Source organism: Anneissia japonica, unplaced genomic scaffold (assembly GCF_011630105.1).
Source record: "Anneissia japonica isolate Jap-2015-1 unplaced genomic scaffold, ASM1163010v1 scaffold287719_len1884721_cov185, whole genome shotgun sequence".
Classification (NCBI taxonomy): domain Eukaryota; kingdom Metazoa; phylum Echinodermata; class Crinoidea; order Comatulida; family Comatulidae; genus Anneissia; species Anneissia japonica.
In genome coordinates this window covers 1,573,377-1,596,020 of record NW_022715822.1, presented here as the reverse complement: position 1 = coordinate 1,596,020, position 22,644 = coordinate 1,573,377, and the positions used below count along the sequence as shown (strand labels likewise).

At 33.3% G+C, this 22,644-nt stretch overlaps 1 protein-coding gene across 9 annotated transcripts in view; it reads left to right on the top strand.

Annotated features, from left to right (window-relative positions):
- The window catches only part of LOC117109397 (rho guanine nucleotide exchange factor 10-like), a 128,570-nt gene that overhangs the window by 14,748 nt on the left and 91,178 nt on the right, over positions 1 to 22,644 (top strand). For 8 of the 9 annotated variants that reach the window (XM_033251730.1, XM_033251728.1, XM_033251729.1 and 5 more), the window contains exons 3-4: positions 17,389 to 17,896; positions 19,637 to 19,756. In XM_033251730.1, coding sequence (XP_033107621.1) covers positions 17,389 to 17,896; positions 19,637 to 19,756 — 628 coding nt within the window. Of the gene's footprint in view, positions 1 to 9,339; positions 9,533 to 17,388; positions 17,897 to 19,636; positions 19,757 to 22,644 lie in introns of those variants that run through there. The other variant, XM_033251734.1, reaches the window with a different exon arrangement.

Below are 22,644 nucleotides of genomic sequence, written 5' to 3'. Positions count from 1 at the left end.
ATAAAATGTTATTGATGAATGTCAACAGTGTAATAATGAGATTAATTAATGTTTTAAATAGTTAAGGAAGAAATATATATACTGTATATATATCTTATTTTTGGAGATTTCAGGGAAGCGCAAGATGTAATAAAAATAAATTTAAGAAAACATTATTTTTCTTAAATTTCCACTTATCATTGATTAATGTGAACAGCGTACTGTAGTAATGAGATTGATTATCCTTTAAATGTATAGTTAAGGAAGAAATATATATCTTATTTTTGATTTGTTAAACAAGGTATAAAAAAGTCTCATCGTAGTCCTACATGTCTTAAAACATATTTATTTCAGGAATATTTTTTAAAAAGTTTGCATGGTGAAGTAATAATTCAATGTACAGGTATTTAATGGTTGTGGTAGTGTACACCACGTAGATAGTTCTGAAAAGAACTGTTGTTTGTTGAGAATGTCCTGTATTACAGGAATGTTGCCTTAATTCCTCATTTTTGAATTGGCGTTTTATAATATATAACGGTTTTTCATTTTCTCAGCTCTTTGTTGTTGCTGATGCGTGGAATTGTAAAGAATAGTAGTCATTTTCGTTTAGCTTCTCTTGGATTACAATTGACAATTTGAATAAAACATTTTGTAAGCTGATGTCTCTACTGATGTTTCTGTGTATAAAATACAATACACGTTGAAAAATAAATTTAATTTTCAATTTTCTTTAGGAAGAGGGCTAAATACAGTAGATCAGCCATGCTGATACCGTTTTATTAAGTGACTGGTGATCAACGTGTTAAGCTATTTCTACTAAGGCTTTCTGTATGTTGAAGAACTTTACTGTACAATTAAAAATAAATAATAAAATGGTTATCTCCATATGTCTCTTTTTGTTTCTGTGTATAAACTATAAAACTGTAATACATTTTAATTTAATTCTCAATGTGTTTTAGAAAGAGAGCAAGATTAGCTAAATAGATTAGCCATGCTATAAGTACCCTTTTATTAAGTGTCTGGTGGTCGAAGTGTTAAGCTGTTTATGTGTTCATTAAAGGTTTTGTGCATGTGAAGAACTTTACTGTACACTTCAAAAAGGATAGTAAAATATTTAGTTAATTTAGTTACCATAGGCTATTTTTTTTTGGGTTAAATCCTGGCTGTTTATACCTGGAGTTAAGATGAGGGTTTCCTGTATATAATCAAATTAAAGATAGCTGGCCTATTTGTCGTTGTCTTCCATGACCTCACCGTTGCTCTATTCCACACCCTCATCATCACCTTCATTGTCAATACCTTTATGATCAAACATACTCTTTAACACTTCCATCGAAAATCATCAGAGCTTGGCACAAACTTTATTTGCCGGCCAACGAATTTGCCTGTGCTCTCTGTGTAAGCACTTGCCCAAGGCAACACCACGACTCCAACGATTGGCACTTTGAGTAGATCGCTATAAAATCTGTCACACATCATCGCGTTGTTGTCGTATGGAATCATGTCGGTTGCTGATGCAGTTCACCCCCGGGCTTTAAACACCATTGCCATCATCACTAGCTTTACGCAGAATTTATAATCTCCATCCCACCATCATCGTCTTCACATTTAGAGAATCTCAAAAGCCAAATACAATCTAGAAATTAGCTTACTTTAAGTGGTTCAGTAATTTGACTGCACTTGCACTTGGAGAATTTAGTAGTTGGTATTGCCACAGTATTTTCCAAGATTGCTCAACGCCGAACAGTACAATCGGTTCATTTGAGTATGATTAAGCAAAGTGTATATTTTGGCTTTTTTGATTGGTCCGCCTCCATGGTGCGAACATGGTTGAAGAGTGCAATGTTTAATTACACTTTATGTATTTCTCAAAAAGAAACATTAGGTTTGATTAATATTACAAAGTAATGAAAATGAAGTGTCATGTATAAATGATGATGATGTACTTTTATTTTACATAAATTTACTTTTTTTTTAAATATAGAAGAGAAGAATGCCTATTTTTTTTAATTATTTAAATAAGTACAATTAACAATTTGAATGAATAATTCCTAATCAATTAAATAATAATAATTGAACCTCTCTTTTATTTTTTTAATTTTTTGCATAGTGTACTGTAGACCCTTAAATTGGCAGATAAAATGTTTACTGATTGGGAATGAACAGTATTCATAAGTGATAAAAAAAATAGATATTTTATATCTTAAAATTGTTACACAAAAAATGCAAAGTACAAACTACTGATTGAAATAATGTTACCTCACAAACCATATAAAATTTGGACTGAAGACTAATGAAATTGCTGTTAAATAATTTAACCTTTAAGACTGCTTGAAATATTTCGACTGTAACACTGTATGTGGCCCAATTCTATTAGTCAAGTCAGTTTACAGAAATAAACATTACTTAGCTGTTTTGCTTTGAAATATAAACAAGTTTATATAATAGCATTGAAAACATGAACAATAACAATTAGTGCATGTATAAAATCTCATTGATCGAATTACCTATAAAGCCAGTCTCACTTGAGGATCATTTCCACATATTATTTAATTTATTTATGGATACAGAATGAATTATGTGGCACATAATTAAGTCTTTGCACTCAGAATGCCATTTCCGATTACCATGCCGTGCAGTAGCAGTAATAATTACTTACCAACAGCAGTGACCTTTGTGACATTTTTCTTTGTTATTCATTGTGTTTCCGACAGTTTGTTATGTAACAACATAAACTCGTAAACTCGATCTGCATACCTTGGCACTGAATTTCTAGCTTGCAGAATGCTAGGCATCCAGTTCTACATATTAACTCATTCATTTTTGCTTTTGGTGAATAAGAATTTTTAAAGCCTCATGATAAAATACTGTATAGCTTGTTCCAACCATTTTCTCATTCTTGTGAAATCATTTTCTGCATGTGTGGAGTGCAGGTTTTTGGATATGTACACCACCAACGGTAAGGTACCTTGGTGGATGACAAAGTGTGTTAAAATCTAATTCAATATTTAGAATTTTATGTTTTTTATACTCTGAAGTTGAAATAAATAATTACATCTCAGAAAAAGTAATTTTTTTAATATCATATAATTTACTAATAATGAAATTGCAATTTCACCAATGCAAAAGGGGAAGTGTACTTAGTCTTTTCATAGATTGATTAGTATATTCGTAGCCGTTTTAAATGTCAGCGGGTTCAGAAAGACAGATTGCGTGATAGTCAATCTGATCTTCAAATGCAATACAAATAATTTACTTCCATCACATAAATATTATGAAAGTTCTATAATTGGTGCTGGCCTAACTATTTTCAAAGTTATTATTCAAACAGTTGGTACTGTATGTTTTATTTTAAATTTGGTAACCAACATGAAATCAATGATTTTGAGGGGCTGCATTATTATAAGAAGGCTTTTAGGCCTATTTCTGACCTCAACTTATTAAATTATCATTCGGCTGTCTTTGATGTGGCTGTCAAATCATTGCTGATGATAGTGGCTTTATGTTGCTTTTGAATCTTCCTAACAACTATTCTTTATTTTTTTTTTGTAAACATGTGCTTTGTTTTGTTTTTGTAATTGTTTTTCCTGAATAAATAATAAATAAATAAATAAACAATGGCTCTTGCAGAGAGGCCTGGTTTACACATAATTTATTAGTATCTCACAAATACCATGTAAGTTTATTTGAAAATTGAACTAGACCTAAAAGTGTAAACACTTTTTTTTAAAGCACTTCCAATTTTCAAGTAGTCAGCTGGTGTCTTTGTAAACAATTACTCCCCATAAGGATAGAGTGTCCTACTTATAGTAATGTAGGCGTGTGTGGCACAGTGTGTAAGGTGTTTGACTTCTGATCGTGAGATCGGGATTCGAGACCGACGCTTGTCGCATTGTTCTGTGTCCTTTGGCAAGACACTTTACTTCACCCAAGAGTATAAATGTGGGGGCGGGGGTCATGCTGTTAACCTGCTTGTTGGTGATCCTGCTTTAACCAGCTGTTCAAATAATAACAGCATTTATGATTATATGTGATTATTCACTACGTCATACACAAGAAAAAGAAGTGTCCTAATTTTGTATTCTTGAGTTTCTGTAATTTGATCATAAAGTTCAATTGTGTTTGGACTACATTTTAATTTCTCATTGACATAAACCTGTTGGATTATGTTCTCACCACCTATCAAATTGAATGGATATTCACATAGCTCACATCATCTGTTAAAGTTCCAGGTCAGCCTTATTTCAAGTACATTGAAGATTCCGTTCCTAAAAACATCTCTAGCCATTCCTCATACTAAAAAAACTAATAAAATAAGTCATAAATGACAGTGTTAGCCATATCTGACAGATATTTTGATAGTAAAATAGTATATGAAATCTATAATTTTAATAGGTCAAATACTAAAAAAGACTACTTACAACTACTGTAGTAAAAATATAATTTTAATTACAGTAACAAATATGAGCTTGGATAATTATTTAGTTCATGACATACTTAAAGCAGATGGTGGAAAAAAGGAATATCATTATCTTTTTTCTTCTTTTTAATTGTTGGTGGTTGGTACTCAGTTGTTTACCATAAACCAAAAGGAAAGCTATTTTTAAAATATGTTTTTAAAATGGAATTGAATATATCATGTTCAAGATGAAATAGGAATCTGGTAATGGTACACCGAACTAAAGACTTTCTTGTCAAATGTTTTTCAATTCATTGCAATGTAAGCTTATTCATAATCGTGTTCCAAGTTTTGCCAATTTGGTTTTGGTGAAAAATAACTATGAAATCAAACTTAACATCAGTTATTTTCATGTACTCAGACAAATTTCAAAAAATATTCATCATTCTTTTGTTTCATCTACTGTGAGAAGAGCCGCCAGATTCGTCCTTAGTGACTACAGTCTGACATCTAGCGTTAATAAAATGATTGAAAATCTCAGATGGGACAAGCTTGAGATGAGAAAAAATGGAGCCTGTCCTATGTTGAAAGTAGTTTTCAACATTTTTTATTCCTGTACTCTAGCCCACTTCAACACTGCAATATCTATCTTTCCTCATTTACTGTATGGACTGCCTTAATACCTGATAACCTTAAGGATGAGTTAATTTCTGACTTGTTGATATCCTTTTTGTCTTCCTTTGTTCTAATCTTTTTAATTCTACTTAATTTGTTTTCTTGACTCTTAACTGATTTTTATTTTATTTCCTGTTTTTCTTGTATGTTTATTGTAAATAAGATAAAATTTTAAATAGGCCTAATTTGTAATTTTCTATTGTAATTATGTATTTTTAATTGTCTAATTATCTGAAGGGGTAGCAGGCTCATCTGAGTTATAGCAATGTACTTTGCTTAAGCCACCCCTGTCCACTATTTCAGTTTTTGTTTTTCTCACATATTGTATTTTATTGTTGCTGTTTTGGCAAATGTTGGTCTAATAAATAAATGAAATGAAATGCAAAATCCTAGCAGTATCAGAAGTCGCTCTAGGTCCTATCCAACAGCTAAATGGAATTTACTTTACTGACTATATTCACAGGGGCAGTGCTAGGAATTCCCTGCCAAGGGGCCCAAGCTCTCTGACAAGAGGGTCCAAGCCCCCCTGTCGGGGAAGGCTAGCTTCCCCTACCCCTCCCCGTTGGGGAAAAAATAAAATTTGTCGGGGATTTTTTTTTAAAAGATAATAATTTGTGTTAATTATGAAATTATGAGATTTTTTATTTAAAAATGATGTCCGGGATACTAGTCCCCTGTCAAGGGTACTTACCCCCTGTCAAGGGTACTTACCCCCTGTTAAAAGTACCAGCCCCCCCCCCCCCTTGTCGGAGAAGAGCTGGCGCACTAATGCAACCCATGCAATTGCAATGCAACACCTTGCACATATGGTAGCACTGCTCGCTCTAAACAGTTTTTAATCCCTAAAGTTTAAGAGCAGGCATGCTTAAATTGTACTTTTGGCGCCCGAGATTTAATTTTTTTCCTGATGACATCCAAGCAGGGGATCCAGAGGCCCCCTTGGTCCTTCCCCCCCCCCCCGACCCCTGCTAGCGCCGTCCCTGGATATTTGTTGGGTACCTACTTTAAAGTCTTTTAAGTCCCATCATGAGATGTTTTGACATCAACAGTCTTAATAGCCGCGCCCATCTCAAAATGAATAAATATTGTTGATGACCCCATTGATGATGATGACACTGCTGCACGGGTTACCCACACCAGGCATTTTTGCAGAAACAAAAAAGATGCAGATGGCAGATACATCCTTTATAGATATGCATGTCCATTGATTATATTATTCATGAATAATATAAAAGATGAAAAGACCAGCATTTTATAGACTAACATGAATTATTATGGCAAAACCATGTGAATAATTTAGTTGTTTTTTTTCTCGTCCTTTCCATTCCTTAACATTTAGTACAAATTTTTTTTTTTCAACATTCTGGTTGACATTTTTGTTACTACAGTTCTATTTCTTTAAAGGATTATAATATATTTATTATAAAGAGTTGTTGAATAGTCTGCTAAGATCCCTTGCTTACGTTTATGATGTCATAGTTTCATGGCTAGCGTGAAAAAAATTAAACAAATTCTTCCATATTTGGTAGGGTTTTTCCTTATTATTTAGTGTAAAATGTTTTTCCATTGTTCATGTTGACATTTTTGTTAATACAGTACTAATCATTTAAAAGATTGTCATATATTTATTATGAGGAGAGTTGTTCAATAGGTTTTGTCTGCTCAGATCCCATACTGATGTCATCGTTTCATGGCTAGCATGGAAAAAATTGGATTGCTCTTAACTAAGTATCTTTAGCTTCAACATCAGATCACTTGTAATGCCGGGCCTAATTGGAAAATCACTCACTGCCAGATGAAAATGTGGTTTATGGAGTGTTTATGGCTCCAACTGTCGGCAGATTATCATACAGAAATGTAGGCTTTACTTTATGATGGTCACTAAATGCGTCACCCAACATTATGATTTTGTTTGGTCTATTCAGTGCACAAACAAAAGAATTTTTTCCAGACCACTTGTTATTTAAAACAAAGTTTATGGACAGTGTGACTTCAATTCAATATTGAATGTTTTTAAATTATCGTACTAAAAATCGTTGAAGAAACTGCTTAAAACACAAATGTTTTATACTTCAGGCTAAAGAATAACAAATACTTATTTCTTTTATTTTTTTGATGAACAAGGACACATAATTCTCCATGAATACTGTAATTTGGAATTGTACATGGTTTTTGCATTTCCATTAAAAGCAAGGTCAACAACACCATATTAAAATTTATAAAACTTATTTGAAAAGCAATCTCAAACACATGCTGTATCTTTTCCCAGCTAATTAATCTTTGTTACGTAACACATCTTCACAGTAGATTAACCTCTAGATGTTTGTTGGAAGTACTGTATGTTGGTCAATTGTACACACTAATGAAACTTTACTTATTACTCCGCATTACTTAATTGGTTTGACTTAAACTGAATAAATAAACATTAATTGTTAATTGGAAATTAAAATAATAAACATTTACATACAGTATACAATGTTTTGTAGTTTTTGAATGAACATTAACAATCTTCATTATTAATTGGCATTCAAAAATAATAAACATTTACAATACAGTATACTATACAATTTTTCGTAGTTTGATTAAACACTAAGTATCTTCATTTGGATGTATACCATTTGCCGCCATGCTATGCAACCATATAGCTCAACAGTCGTCGAACTGACAAGATATCAATTAATACTAGCGTCAAACAAGGTAATATCTTTGCTCTATCCCTTTTTGGCATCTTCCTTGCTGCTTTGTAGAATATATCTTTATTCACATAGGAGTATTAGTAGTAAACTCCTCAACTTAGATGCCATATCAGAAATCAAGTGCATTAAAAAATGCTTGAGCTTCTTAATTATTCCAATGACGCCACATTTTGAATGATGGAAAACAATCATATTACCCTTGCCGCTCCGAAAGAGTGGTGAAGTATATTGCCATAGCGTGTGTGTGTGCGTGTGTGCATAACTCAACAATTCATGGACCGATTTACTTAAAATTTCACACATTGACAATGTTACATGTATCTTGTTCCTCTTCAAAATTGGTCAGAAGTAATTTGCAGATTTTAGAATATTATTTTTATATTTTCCTGCCTCAACAGTCGACAGAGCCAACTCCAACGGATCGTTCGGCCTTGTTTTGACCAGGGCAGAGGGGAAAGTCAAATTCTGACTGGCGGACTGGAAGCAGTCTGGCCGGTGTGCAAACTCACCCAATTGGTGGGCTTGCCACTCGAGGCCTATGATAAAACAGTCCAGCTGGAGTGCAAATTCAGTGTAGGTATGGTACAACAACAGGGTGAGGGTTTGTAATCTCAGATTATCTTGTTAAATCTAATTGATTTCAAGTGATCATGTTTGGACCAATAAGGTGGGATTTTTCTTAAATTATTCAACTTGCGATAAGCTGCTTTTGTAACTCTTTCAACTGTTTTTTTTTTCTCTCAAAATTCTTCATCGGTATAATTGTTAAAGCGTGTAAACAAACAAATAAAACAGGTTATTTCTAGATCTATTATTTATATTATTGCCATACATTCACAATAACTTCAACATCAATGCCAAGCTTTGTCATCGATTATTTACATGGTCTAGATTAAAATAGTTCAGTGAAAAACAACATGTTACAATATGGATAAATCCCCACATTCATCACTGTGTGTGACCAATAGTGTTAAAAAATCACTGGACTGGTCTTTATTAGACCTACATCTGATGTGGTGGATAGTAAACCACTTTGTTTTAATGTAGTTTTTTTCTGAGATTCTCTTAATGTTTACTTTTTTATGCGAGAATGTTGCATTTTTAGGATTTTACTGTTTTTACTATTGACGTTTTTTATGTGTTTTCTCATTTTATCTGAATTGTATTTCAAAACTTTCATTTGTTTTGCAATAAATTTTTATCGAATAGAGTTGATTTGAAATTCTCAATTTTTGCAACTCCACGCCCACCCCCTTCAGGCAAAATCCAGCCTATTCCCCATGCCCCTGTTAAAATGATAGAGTACAATTTAAACATTGTCTTATATACGTGTTCTGGCAAGTGCAGTACATTACTGCATACTGGTTTTAAATGTTCTTTTCCACCCGGAAATTGTCTAGTGAACATGTGAAGATGAATTAACAGAACTGATATTTAATGTAGAAAAATATTTTGATGAATAAACAAATAATTATATTTGATATTTTGACCTTATGATCTTTAATTTGTCATGCCATAGATAGCAGTTGATTGATAAGTATTATGACACATTGATCTTTGGACTAGTCTGCCAAAACATCAGAAAATAATTTTATGTCGAAGGGTTCAATATCCAGGTACAAAGACAGGAATATATACATTTTGTTGGTAAATTCATCCAATTGCTAGGCCTAATATGCTTGCAGGCATAATTCTTTGTTGGGTTTTTGGAAGGAAACAGCTTCATGGTGATTTTACTCTCATTTGTTTGTAGTGTATTGTTTACTGGTCACTCCAAGCTAAGGTACCTTCAATTATTATTTGTAATATTTTTAGATGTTTTACACCAAAAGCTAGGCTACAGCTAGGTAGGATGGAAATATTACAGCATCGATAGACTAAAGCACCTAAAATAATGTGCCGATTCCAACCCAGTGAAACACAGTATTAATTATAACGGTTGTATGACAAATTTATTTTCATTCTTAAAACTTAATGGCGATGTGATGCACACTGCTGTTTTTTGCTGTCAGGATTGTCATTAAAAATCATCCGTTGCACGCGCCTCATCATCTTGCTTTCTCCATGCAGCCACATTGGCCGATAACTGTTGCGGCAGCGTGTCGTAGATTTGACGCAGCCTTTAAGCTCATTTACAGTATAAAAAATGTATTTAAACTAAAAATATTACGTAAGATTTGAATTTAATTTCAAGATATATTTCGTTTAAAGTAAATAATAATTTATATAAAGCTGTGATTATTAAACTAAAGTTAAACACTCACTGTGCCCAATGGCCATCGGTCGATGCAATCCTATGGAGAATACGCCACAATGCATGCGCTACTGATCGTTTTTTAATGAAGATCCGTTCAGACTGCCAGCGACAAGCAGCAGACAGCGTCGTGTTGTGTAGAGCTCACAGGAAGCAGAGTTGGATTCGTATGACATAGTGAGTGCCCAGCTTAATTGTGGCGAGTTGATTGGCCGAGCGGTTAAGTCAGGGGCATCGTAACCTTTAGCTATAATATCGCCGCTGGTTCAAACGGCTCACTCGCCAGTGGTTCCGGTGGTGGAAAAGTTCTTCTCGAATAAGGATTTTGAACCTTAGGTTCAGTGTACACATTTGCCTTGTTTGCACTTTCATGCACCCAGTACATCATTCAAGAAGAGTGGGGGGGGGGTACCCCAGTGTACTGGTCCATTCAGTCCCCTGTTGTTTAATGGATAGAATAGTGATTAAGTTCATGGATTGGCATATCCTTGGTGCTCCTACCTAAAGAAATGAAATGAAATGAAATTGCACTTAAGACATCGTAATAGCCATGAATATAAATTAGTTACAGTATACACAATTTACTTATAACTATTTTGCTCTTAATTTATGTTACTCAACATTTCTTGCAAATTTTCTGGACTGATATTTTGAAAATCAGAAGAAATATTATTCCTACTTTTTCAGAGCTATAAATACTGTTACTATATCTGCAAAATATGTTTAAGCACACATTATAATTCTGTATTTTGAATCCATATTCATGGCTATATCATATCACATTAATCAATGTAATTAAAACAGAAATATCGGTTTATAAGAAACCATTACACGAAACATAGTTTCCACGTGTGAAATTCACTCAACGAGAATCATAATAGACAGTTTGATATACATTAATTCCAACGTAGATTTTCGAAATCCATTACTGTTGATGTATTAGGTGTTGAAGAGTGAATTTATTTTATGTTATAATGTAAATGAGTTTTAATAATCCATTTAGTAAATGTAAACACTCTGAATGGTTCCATCGTACAATTGGCTGTGTATGTCCTTTAAAAAAAAAACCAGATTAAAGTTATTTGTATAGCCTGTAGATTAATTATGGTCGGATCATTTAGTTCTCACGAAAAAAATCTACATTAGCATATTTTCTGCTGGACAAATATATTCTTACGAAAGCCATTTTAATGTTGCCTTGGTATTTACCAAAGTCAACTGTACTAATACCCAACTGACCACCTCAAAATTTTGCGATACCAGCTGTGGCTGTGAATTGAAACAACTCAAAAGAAAACATTACATCAGAAAATAATAATTTATTATAATTATAACTAATATACACGAAGTAATCCTAAACACTCTTTTGTGTTTGTGTGTGAACTTTCGGGTATTTGGATGGGCAGATCTACTGTACACATCTGTTCTTAAGTCTTCAATATTTTGTAGTAGGCTATACTTATTTTTTTTGCCAATTTTAGGTTCAAAATGTTTTTATTTTGTTCTTATTTTACACACTTTTCGAAGATAGAAAATTATTATTGTACATAAGTATTACTGTTGATGTAAACCTTTATAAACAGTAATATTTTACTGTATGTGACTAGCTTGATTGATGTTTTCTAGTTTTTTGAAAAAATAACCTTCTTTGACATTTTACTTTCACATCAATTTGTTCTTATTTTGTTCTTATTGTTTTAAGCAATTTCACCCACGTTGTTCTTATAAATATAAAAATGTGACCGGCTCTGTCAAAACCACCTATTTTTGTCCAAAAAAAATAAAATAGAGTTTTTGGTATTTTTAGATTTTGAATGAATTCGTCTATTAAACAGTGTTTACTTGATGGAAATTGGTTGGGTACAGTATATAGCGAAGTTATGAATATTCAATTCATTGGATTTCAGCCACGTAGGTTTTGAGAAAATGGCTTCCAAAGATTCCAAAATCAATAGTTTATTATTAAGACTTGTATTTCAAAAAATAATTTTCATATACTTTTCATTTAGATTTAATAGTGATTGATATTTAGTAGAAATGTTGTACAGTATATCAAGGAGGTATGAAATCTGATTTTGGGTATCATTGGGTGCTTGTGCGAAATTATAAATTGTGACAAACCGCAGGTTTTACCAGAGCTGATCACAAATGTGTTCTTATTGTTTTTTTAGTTCCTATGCATGTAATGCAATAGGAACTATTGTTCTTCTGTTTTTCCTTTGTTTTTTATTGTGTGTAGTATGTGTGTGCGTGTGTGGGTAGACATTTATGCAAATGCGCATGCGTCAAAGAAAAGTTTTCCAACATTTTGTTTTACCTTGCGATGCGAAGTTCGATGTGAAGTTTCTGCACTCTGCCACTGCAGAGTTCAGTCAGGGCTCACTCAACCGTTCAACAAGTCGGCATGGATGAAACTATTTTGGTTTTACGGTAAAAAAAAAAATCAACTGCTGTGGCATAGGTATTTTGAAGAAGGCCTAAAATAAAACAAAAAGGTTTTAATACTTGCTGAAATACATCGTTTTTTCATTTAGATCTCCATTTTTCACTAACTCCATGCGACGTTTTTTTCTGTTGTATGAGTAGTCATATGAAGGTACTATATCCCTGAAAGTTGGCTATGCAGCAATGTACCCTTTGAATGCAAATTGAAGACAAGTGAAGATATAAAGGCAGCTGACTGTCGGGTACATAACGACTATCTAACTTTCCACAAAAACATTAGGCCTAAGCAAAGATACTAGAAATACAAGATAGAGCACTCGCATTGTAAAAATGAGGCGGAAATCGTGCCCAACGTAGGCGGCGCCCTTCTTTTTAACCATGCAAGTTTTCTATACTTCGTGCCCAACGTACAGGGCCCCCTTCTGTTGCTAAGTATATCCAGACGCAAAAGACGCCCTTTCTTTTCCAGTAATGGAGGAAAACTTTTTCACTAAGAGTGCGTCCGGCCATACGATTCTGCGCTGTATTGTTGTTGTATTCTTTACTGAGTCATGATTATGCTTTAATTGTTTTGTGTTTTATTTGGATAATAGCAATGATTTCTACCGCCACCAAGGGGGTTATGTATTCACCGATGTCATTGTCTGGGTGTCTATTCTAGTTTGTTTTTATATCTAGTAAATAAAAAGTGATTGGTAAAAACTCATAATAGTAATACCGGTACGGGACGTCGGTAAAAAAGTGCAAAATACAGTCATCATTATGAATTCTTTTGCTTTATTTGATTTTTATAAACTTTTGCTAAATTGAAATTGCTAAAAACAGAACCCGATGGAAGGCAATGTATAAGGATGTTCCATTTTTGTAAAATGTGGCTGTGACTTATCAGACACAAAATTTATTTCGTGTCTGTCAAAAGTTTAATAATAATAATAAGAAACATTTTAGTGCTGGTAGTAAAACATTTAATTACTCATAACAATCAAGAAGTTATACATTCCAAGACAAGGTATAAAACAATTACTGTATTCACTGATTTATAGACATTTTACTTATTAGATTACCATCCAATGGGTACATGCAAAGAAAATATAATGGTATTATTTATTCGTTGGTTAATTGATGAAGAAAAAATTCTCAATTGAATGTTAAAAAACTACTGAAATTACAGAAATCATCATCATCATCGTCGTATTTGTCATCGTCATCATCATTGTTGTCATTGTCTTTATCATCGTCATTGTCATCATCTTTATCATCGTCATCATCTTTGTCGCTGTTGGTACCACCGCCTTTGTCGTCACCACTGTCGTCATCGTCGTCGTCATAATCGACAAATAAAATAAAAATATTTCCTAAATGGCATAATCAAATACCCAATTCATGCGTGGAATAATGTTAGACACCCTGTGGTATACAGTACCTGTAGGTGACCTGGTGGTGCATGCTCCCCTCTATAAAAAAGTTCCTTGCACCCACCAGACACCCCTTCTCCTATCTGAAATTTGCTTAGGAAAACAAATATGCTGAAGTAGTTAAAAATCAAATATTTCACTCCCTAACTTAATATTTAAGGTCCCAACTTTTCACCCCTTCCCCATCTTTATATGTTTATACTGTATGTGTAAACCATGAAATACTTGTATCTACGGTTGAAACATAGTGTGAACAACTTCACAGCCCAACAACAGTGCAACCTGTGGTATCTAAACATGGCCGACTGAGAACGGTCAGTGTAAGGCTCGAACCAGAGAGTACAGAATTTGCATGCACACAATGAAGACGGCGCCCTATTAAAATGCGAACTGAGTTCTATGGGCGCAGCATATGTTTGATACGAACGGCTTTTACCTTCTTTTTGAAGGATGCCCTCTAGTTAAATGGTAGTACTTTTGAAAGATAGGATTGCATTTCAACGAAACCCCAAGAGTCGGACCTCTTGCAGTTTTGTAATCTTTGCTGGAACTCGCAACCATGAGGCTAAGAACCTGGGGCTGGATTTATCGAACTAGAATTCAACTTAAATTTGTCATAATTTTTTTTTTTCCCGCTTAAGTGAGATTTATCAATATTGCTTTAGCTTAAAAATTGCATAAAATTAAAAAGTCGATTGTATGCATGCACCATTTTTAAGCTAAGATTTTGCCAACAGTTTAATAAATCAGCTTAAAGTGTTTTCTTTTTTTTGTTAGGGACATCTTACCTTTTTTGACTTAAGACATTTGCTAAGCTGAGATTGATAAATCCCGGGCCTAAATAGCAAATCCTGCACCAAACCCCTTCCCCAATTTGTTTTGAATTTTCTTAGATAATAGTCACGGTCTCTAATGGGGGGATCTAATTTATGGTTATTGTTAATTTTCAAATTTGTGTTTTTAATATGAGTTTGACAATAAAGAATATATTAATTATATTGGCAGTCCCTGAGTGGTACAACCTTTATACATGTTTTCAGATATGTTTTAAGATTAATATGTACATGCAATAAACCCATGTATTCAAGCTCTCCTTAAGTGCAACGTAATGAGTTCTCTTACATATTCGCCAATAAATCTTGTAAAGCATGAAATATTAACGATATCGTTACATACTGAGAATTTCATCCTCTTCCAAAAAGCAATTTTTGCAATGATTAATCTCACATAATGCGCAAGAGAATTTGTTTTTATTAATTAATATTCTTTAACATACAAAGCAGTAACTAACATATAAAGTATTAACTTGAGCATAGAAATTATTGCATTAAAAAAATGTGTACTCTGATTTTTATACTTGATAATGATAAAAATAATAACAACAATAATAATAATAACAATAATAATAACAGTAACGAGAAGTGATTCTATCATGCTTTGCTTTTAAGTTTAAACACTTTTAAAATTAAACACTTTTTTAAGTACATTAATTTCTATGTTCAAGTTGATACATTTTATGTACTTCAAAATGAGCAAATTCATTTTAAAAAATATTTTTTTAATAGGTTTGATATCTTTCATGGGACAGTACATTTTTAACGTTAACTCATTGCTATCAATAATACTTTGACCCTATCCTGGATTAACGTAATTATCATTTCATATTTGTAGCAATCCTTGACTCCCTTAATGTGGTCGTAAATCAAAATCAAAATCTATAAATGGCATCTCTCGCAGGTTGACTTGTTATTCGTATTTGAGTACTGCACATTTCTACAATCACAGGGAAAGTAAATGCCACAGGCTATTTGATGCATGTTTATACCGCACATTTCTACAATCACAGGGAAAGTAAATGCCACAGGCTGTTTCATGCATGTTCATACAGCACTTTTGTATGATCAGCGAAAGAATTGCATTTTATAGACAATGTCATATGAGCTTTAATGCAGAGGTCGCTCTAGAAATTTGCTTTACAGGGGCCAGCAAGTCCAACAGCTTCTTGTGTGCACTATAATGAACTCAATCAAGATAAGTAGGGGATTCCCCGATGTACTGGTGGTAGCGACAGTCCCTGTTGTGGACAACGAGAGTTGCTGGTACTTGTTTACCAGGTAGCACAGACACGAAGGGACCCTTAGGGGCGAGGAAAGTCACTGAACGCGTTTAGTATCTCCGACACGTTAATAACCATGAGCATCTTGTTTGATAGATACTGGCGTTATGCAAGTGTACACTACTACTACTACTATTATTATTAATACTGTGTACATTCATGTTTTTGTGATAATGTTGTGCAGTTATTATAGTCAAGTTCTGATGACACTATAGAAAATAGAGCCCTGAAAAAACCATTATTCCCTGAAAAAATTGAAGGAAGCCTGCAGGGGTAAAGGCAATTTTTGAAGGAAATAATGGTGCTTTAGTGTGGACCAGGCCTGTGCTTATTGGTAGCTTTTCTAAATGAGCTTCCTTGTACTTTCTCATTCTAATGTATTACTTAAGCTATGAATAATAGATCACATATTACTTATCTTTCTTGGAATCAATCAATATCTGACCAAGGTTACAGACATTTTGTGCAAAAAACTTAAATTTTATTTGTTCGTCTATGTTCAGATGATAAATTTTATATTCCTATTTTTTTTTTAGTTCAACATACAGAGTATAATATTTAATGCTATCATAAAAATATCTCAGTTACATTTTTGGAACTGGCTCAAAGAAATGATCAGCTCTCCATTCCTCAACCTAATATAAAGAGATTTTGTTATAGATCAAGTGTCCCAGATGGTCAGAATCCATTCTTCAACCTTCAAAAAGGGATTTTGTTATCAGAGCAACAAGGGTCCCAAATGCAGGGGTCCCAAGTTTGAAGTCTCTTCCATGAGACCTGGTTAAATGAGCTTTCTTTTTTCATTTAATTTTAGTTTGCTGCACCTGGTGAAACCTATCGTTACCGACTTCTGTGTGAAAATTGATAAATATAGTAAAAACATGAAAATATTTTGAATTCGTGGGAGATTTTCCGGGAGATTGTTGCTTGTGAAAGTGTGGGAGGCCGTTTTTTGGGAGAGTTGGTACCCCTGCAAATGATCAACTCCCTATTTTTCAATAGACTTGAATAGGCTGTTAAGATGCTGGTCTCCCATTACCTGGATGCAAACCCATCACAGCAGGCTTCACTGCCTAAGACTCATAAAGAATAGAGCATCATCTATCAATGGAATTGGACTAACCATTTTTCATAAAGAGACTTAGTTTATAGAGTAGAGTCTCATATGATCAGCTCTCCACTCCCAAGAATCATAAAAAGACTTGGTTGTAGAGTAAGGGTCTCATATGATCAGCTTTTTCCGCTTTTCCAGCCTCATAAAGAGACTTTGTTATAGATTGAGGGTGCCATATGATCAGCTCTCCATTATAGAATAATTTATTGTCCCAAATTATGGGCTTCAATAATGACTGTAGTGAGTATGTTGTCTACTACTTCTCACCTACTTCTTTTCACCTCCTCTCTTTCAGGAACACCGAGCAGCATCACCACCAGCATATCAGCAGCTGCAGCGGCCTACCTCTCTCACAACAGCACCCCAAGACCACAACCTCATAGACTTAGATGGTGACTACATCGACCCAAACGATTATTTTAAACAAGATATTATGGCAGCAAGAAGAGAAGAAAGCGGTGCCGGTAACTGCAATAAGAACAATAACACAGCTGCAAACATAGACCAAATGTGCAATATGCATGTACCGCAGACTCACGTGGATGAATCGCAAACATCCTTGATCAATCAGATGGATGCTGGAATGGAACCGGAGACAGGTTTTCACAATCGTCCGCATAGCGTCACATCATTGATACGCCATATGGAAAAGCAACAATTATTTCACAGTGAAAATGACACAGGAAGAAGTAGGAGCCCGGTGTTAAACCAAGGCTTGCAAAGAACTGGTACCGCGCAATTCCCAAAGTCAAAAAGCTCTCCGGAATCATCAATAAAGTGGTGTGAAAATGAGCATTATGTTGGTAAGTTGCTATGGGAAACGGAAACAGGGTATAGAGGGGAGAGCACAACAGGACAAAAAGGATAAAATACAGGTCTTCCTCCAATTGAAGACAAATTTTGGGACTGGGGTTCTATGGGCTTCAGCAGCTTTGGTCTCTTAATTAGAATAATAAAGGTAATTTACATTCTTAATTTGGGACCACAGAAAAGTGGTCTTTAATTGGAGGTGATCTTTAATTAGAGGGAAACATGTATAGGTTTATTGAATGTTTACTAATAACATTGGATGCTTATTTTCAAAACCTGTATTTACATACACTTGTACTGTCTATATTTTGAAATTTATTTCCATACATTCATTAAATTTTACTTGCTGTGCATATAATTAGATTGTGTCATTCTAGGCATAATATAATGTATAATGTACATATTAATAACTGGTAGTGTGTTATAAAGCAAATTCATACAATTATTTTGTTATTCATATTCATTCCCGTTTAGGAAATTATATACTTTGATCTTCGTTAATTATTTTTATGCTATTTTTACAATAAATTTGTAAATATTCAAATAGGGCCCCCATATGGTAGGTCTCAATTTGAATATTTTCTCTGAAAAATAATCAATATTAATCTGCATTTTTACAAGTCAATTATAGGAAGGAAATTTGAGGCTCAATTGGCCAAGTTACATTGCAGAAGTGTATAGAATTTTGTTCAGCAATGTAATAATAATATATAAATGTTAAATTCTGTAGCCATTTCAGTTTTGATTTCCAAGTTATGCTTGTAAATGAATTCATTTATTACTTTGAGCTGGTAGTTGTGCAGCATATTTGTTCATACTCTGTGTCTCATTTAGTCAAAAAAATTATTTAAGTAACACAACAAACTAATACCGGGAACTCTAGATTTTTATTTTTTTTTTGCCAACGATGGGGAGCATATTTCTTTTCCACTCTTGTCTCAAATAGAATTTTAACACAAACTTATATCTAGAATTATGTGTTGTTTTTTTTTTCTTTACCAGGTCTTATTCTGAAAAAAATAAAAGAAAGAAATGAAAGAGTATCAATAAGTAAAAGTTGGAGAAGTTCATGCTGGGAAAATCTTTTTAGCAAATTAATAACACAGGTCTCCCTCTAATTAATGGACCACCTCCAATTAAAGACCACTTCTCTGTGTTCCTGAATTAACAAATGTCTTTTATCTTATTATTCTAATTAGAGACCAAAGCTGCTAAAGACCATGAAAACCCATAGTCCTTAAAGTGGTTTTTAATTGGAGGGAGACCTGTATTAAAGATAAAGGTGATATTATTACAATGTTAATATTGCAAGGAATTTTTGTGTGACAATAAATAATATTACGTAGTTATGTATAGCTATATTGAACTATTTGATGAACCATTGAATTTGATTTTCTACATCATTATATTGCGTTTTATTAAATGGGATAGGTTTACTGTACAAGATTATAAATTATGCATATTTTAGAAAAATTTATTCTGTAATAGTCCATTGAATATAAATACTATACTATGTATTTTTATTCAATATAAATATTATACAACATAAATATTATACTATACTATTTCTATTTAATATAACTACTATACTGTGTTTTTCTATTGAATGGCATTCTATATAATCATATACTGTCTACAAACAGTATTACTGGAAAAGTGAATGGTCAGCAGGAAAACTCCTAGTCCACAATATTTGTAAATATTTACATCTTGTGTTTCTTCGTCTTTTTTAGGGGGTTACGGTTACGGTTATATACCATCAAACTCTTCCATATTGGCCGACAGGTTTGATGCTTTGAAGGGTGATGATGATGATGGCGACATGTACGATGACGTCGATGAGGGCGCCCACGGTATGCTTTTAATTCTATTCTATACAGTTTTTGAGTAAAGGCTCATTAAGCCGGGTACTTACTGCGCACGACGGTGACGCGCGTCAACGCGACAACGGATGCATGCGATGGCGCGGAACCAACAGATTGCTTTTTTTATAAGGATCCTTTTAGGCTGTCACTGACAATCAGTAGACTGCGTTATGTCGTCTATCGCTCGCTGAAAGCAGAGGTGGATTTGTCGTAGGACGGTTGTGTGACCGTTGTACGAAACAGTGTGTGCCCGCTTTGACAGATCTAAGTCAATGGCCGAGTGGTGTAAAGCAGGTGTGCCCCAACCTATTGCAATTCCATTATTCTCCACCCAGTGCCTGAACACCAGACAATACGCAGACAGGCCATTCCATTATTTTCTTTTATGCTCAAGGTAAAAATTGAACTTTTGTGACCATGACCTTGTCCATTAATTTTTCTATTCAAAATTTAATAATCTCTTTCTTTGAATATTATGCACCATTACACTAAATTTTATGATGATAAACTAATTAGGTTTTACGTAATCTTTTTGCTAACAGACAGACAGACGGCGGTGAATATGGTACATCCTTCTTTTACGGATGTAATTAAAAGCCATTATAAGTAAAATATAGCACACTAATAGCACAGAAATCAACAATATAAAATATGTAAAAATCAATCGGAATGAGAAAATTGAGAAGCACAGGCAAGACCGATTAGCAAGACATATAAACAGATGAATCAATATAACGCTAGGCTATACTAAACATGTCTCATAAAAAGCCTCTTGAGTCGCATAGTAAAACAAAAAAAGCCCCTCATTATTAACACACTATTTCAATTCAATTCAAAAATTGATGCTCATCAGCATGCTATTATCATTGGTTGTTATCTGCTAAAACTATTACAGTATACAATACAGTACATACTACACAGTGGAACAAAATAGGCTCCCAGCGGGAGCGTGTCTCCGTGGCGTATCTAGAGACCTTGAAATTGGGGGGTGGAGGGGCTGAATGTGAAAGAATGTTTATATCAATTAATAGACAGTTAAATAATACCTATGCTGTATGTGATTTTGCTCTGTGAGATTATTTTATTGCACTATGTTAAATACCTATATATTATTATTATTATTATTTTTATTTTTTTTTATTGTAATTATTATTATTGTTGTTGTTGTTGTTGTTGTTGTTGTTGTTGTTATTTTATTATTATTGTTTTATTATTGTTATTATTATTATTATTATTATTATCATATTCTTTCCTTCGCTATTCAATTTATTGCAACTCAACACAAAAAGAACATCACAAAACATTAGACACAAAAATAAACAGATGCAAAAGGACAGGTTCTACAGACTCGAAGTGAAAACTAGGGAAACGTCCTAGATATAAGACATCAAATAACATCAAAATTACACGTAAACTGTCATATATAAACACAATAACATTTTAAAAATTTGTTGAATAATAAAAAAAAACACATAAAAGCAGCATACCATATACAGAGCACAGTCAAAGGTTTCGCAGTGCACACCTTCCAGCAAACACCAGTATAATTATTTGTTTGAAAAGTTTGTCATTTATTTATTATATATTAATGCTTGCGGTACATGGTGTAGGTAGGTCTGAAAAGAACTGTTGTTGTTGGCTGAGAATATCTCAACCAGAAATCTCAACCAACAACAGTTCTTTACAGAACTATCTATGTAGTGTAATGCAAGCATTAATATATATTATAACTTTCGCAGTGCAAACCTTCAAACAATATTTCATTTATTTATTATTATGTTAAATTATCGTTTTTGTTTTTCATTTTTTTTTTATTCATTTACATTGACCCTTGAATTTGTTGGTAATCAATTTTTGTCAAAAAAAAAAAAAAATCATGGGAAGGGAATCAAATCCATCAATCAATCAATCAATGAAAAGCTTCATTTATTCACGAAAAATATACATAACTCGTTTTTGTTCTAGGCTATCTTGAAGGTTTCTTCATGCCCAGTAAAAATGATGTGAAGGGAATTGGTTTTGTTCTAGGCTATCTCGTCGTCTTGTCTCCATGCCCCAGTTCTTACAATGTTTTAGAATAACAAATTATTACACAAGCAATTGTAGTAATGTCATTATAACTCAAGAGCATCCTGCTGTGGGGATTGTAATTAATATATTACACTGAAAATAATAAGTCATAACTGTCACATTAGTCTGGAAAATAAAAAAAAATTTAGGGTACTGCCCTCTAGGAAAGAATAACGACTTCATTTTCTTTGTGAAGAACAATAGTTACTATTATGTACTGCATACATGGGTACTAGGTATCTGATTGATTAAGAAGCAGGCAATATCTTCAACAATCACTCCTATGACATAGGTTTATAGGGTAATAGTACTTTTTGCCTGGTGAAAAATGTACTGTCACCCTAAATTATAATACTTTTTTGCCCTGTCGCAATGTGTAATCTGTAGACCCCCACCTATAACATGGTTGTAGGCCTACTCTTTTCATGACTTTTTTAGGCCTTGTATCACCTCACAGCAATAGATTTCACCATTCCCCTCATGAACAGTCAATATTTGTATACTAATTACTATAATCATGCTACAATGAATTTTCTATTGCATTTATTTTGGAAGCGTTTACCTTTTCTTAATGGGAACATGAATAAAACTTCAACCAAGTTAAATGTTCATTGTTGCAGTGAATAAATAATGGGGAATTTAATAATAATAAAAAAATATATATATATATATGTATGTATATATATATATACATATATAAAACAAAAAACTCCGGAGAGAAAGTAATAAGTTGCCAGCTTGACAAAGGTTGATAACCGAAAACGTTTGCTCACTATTAAATAAATATATACCTGGCAACTTATTAC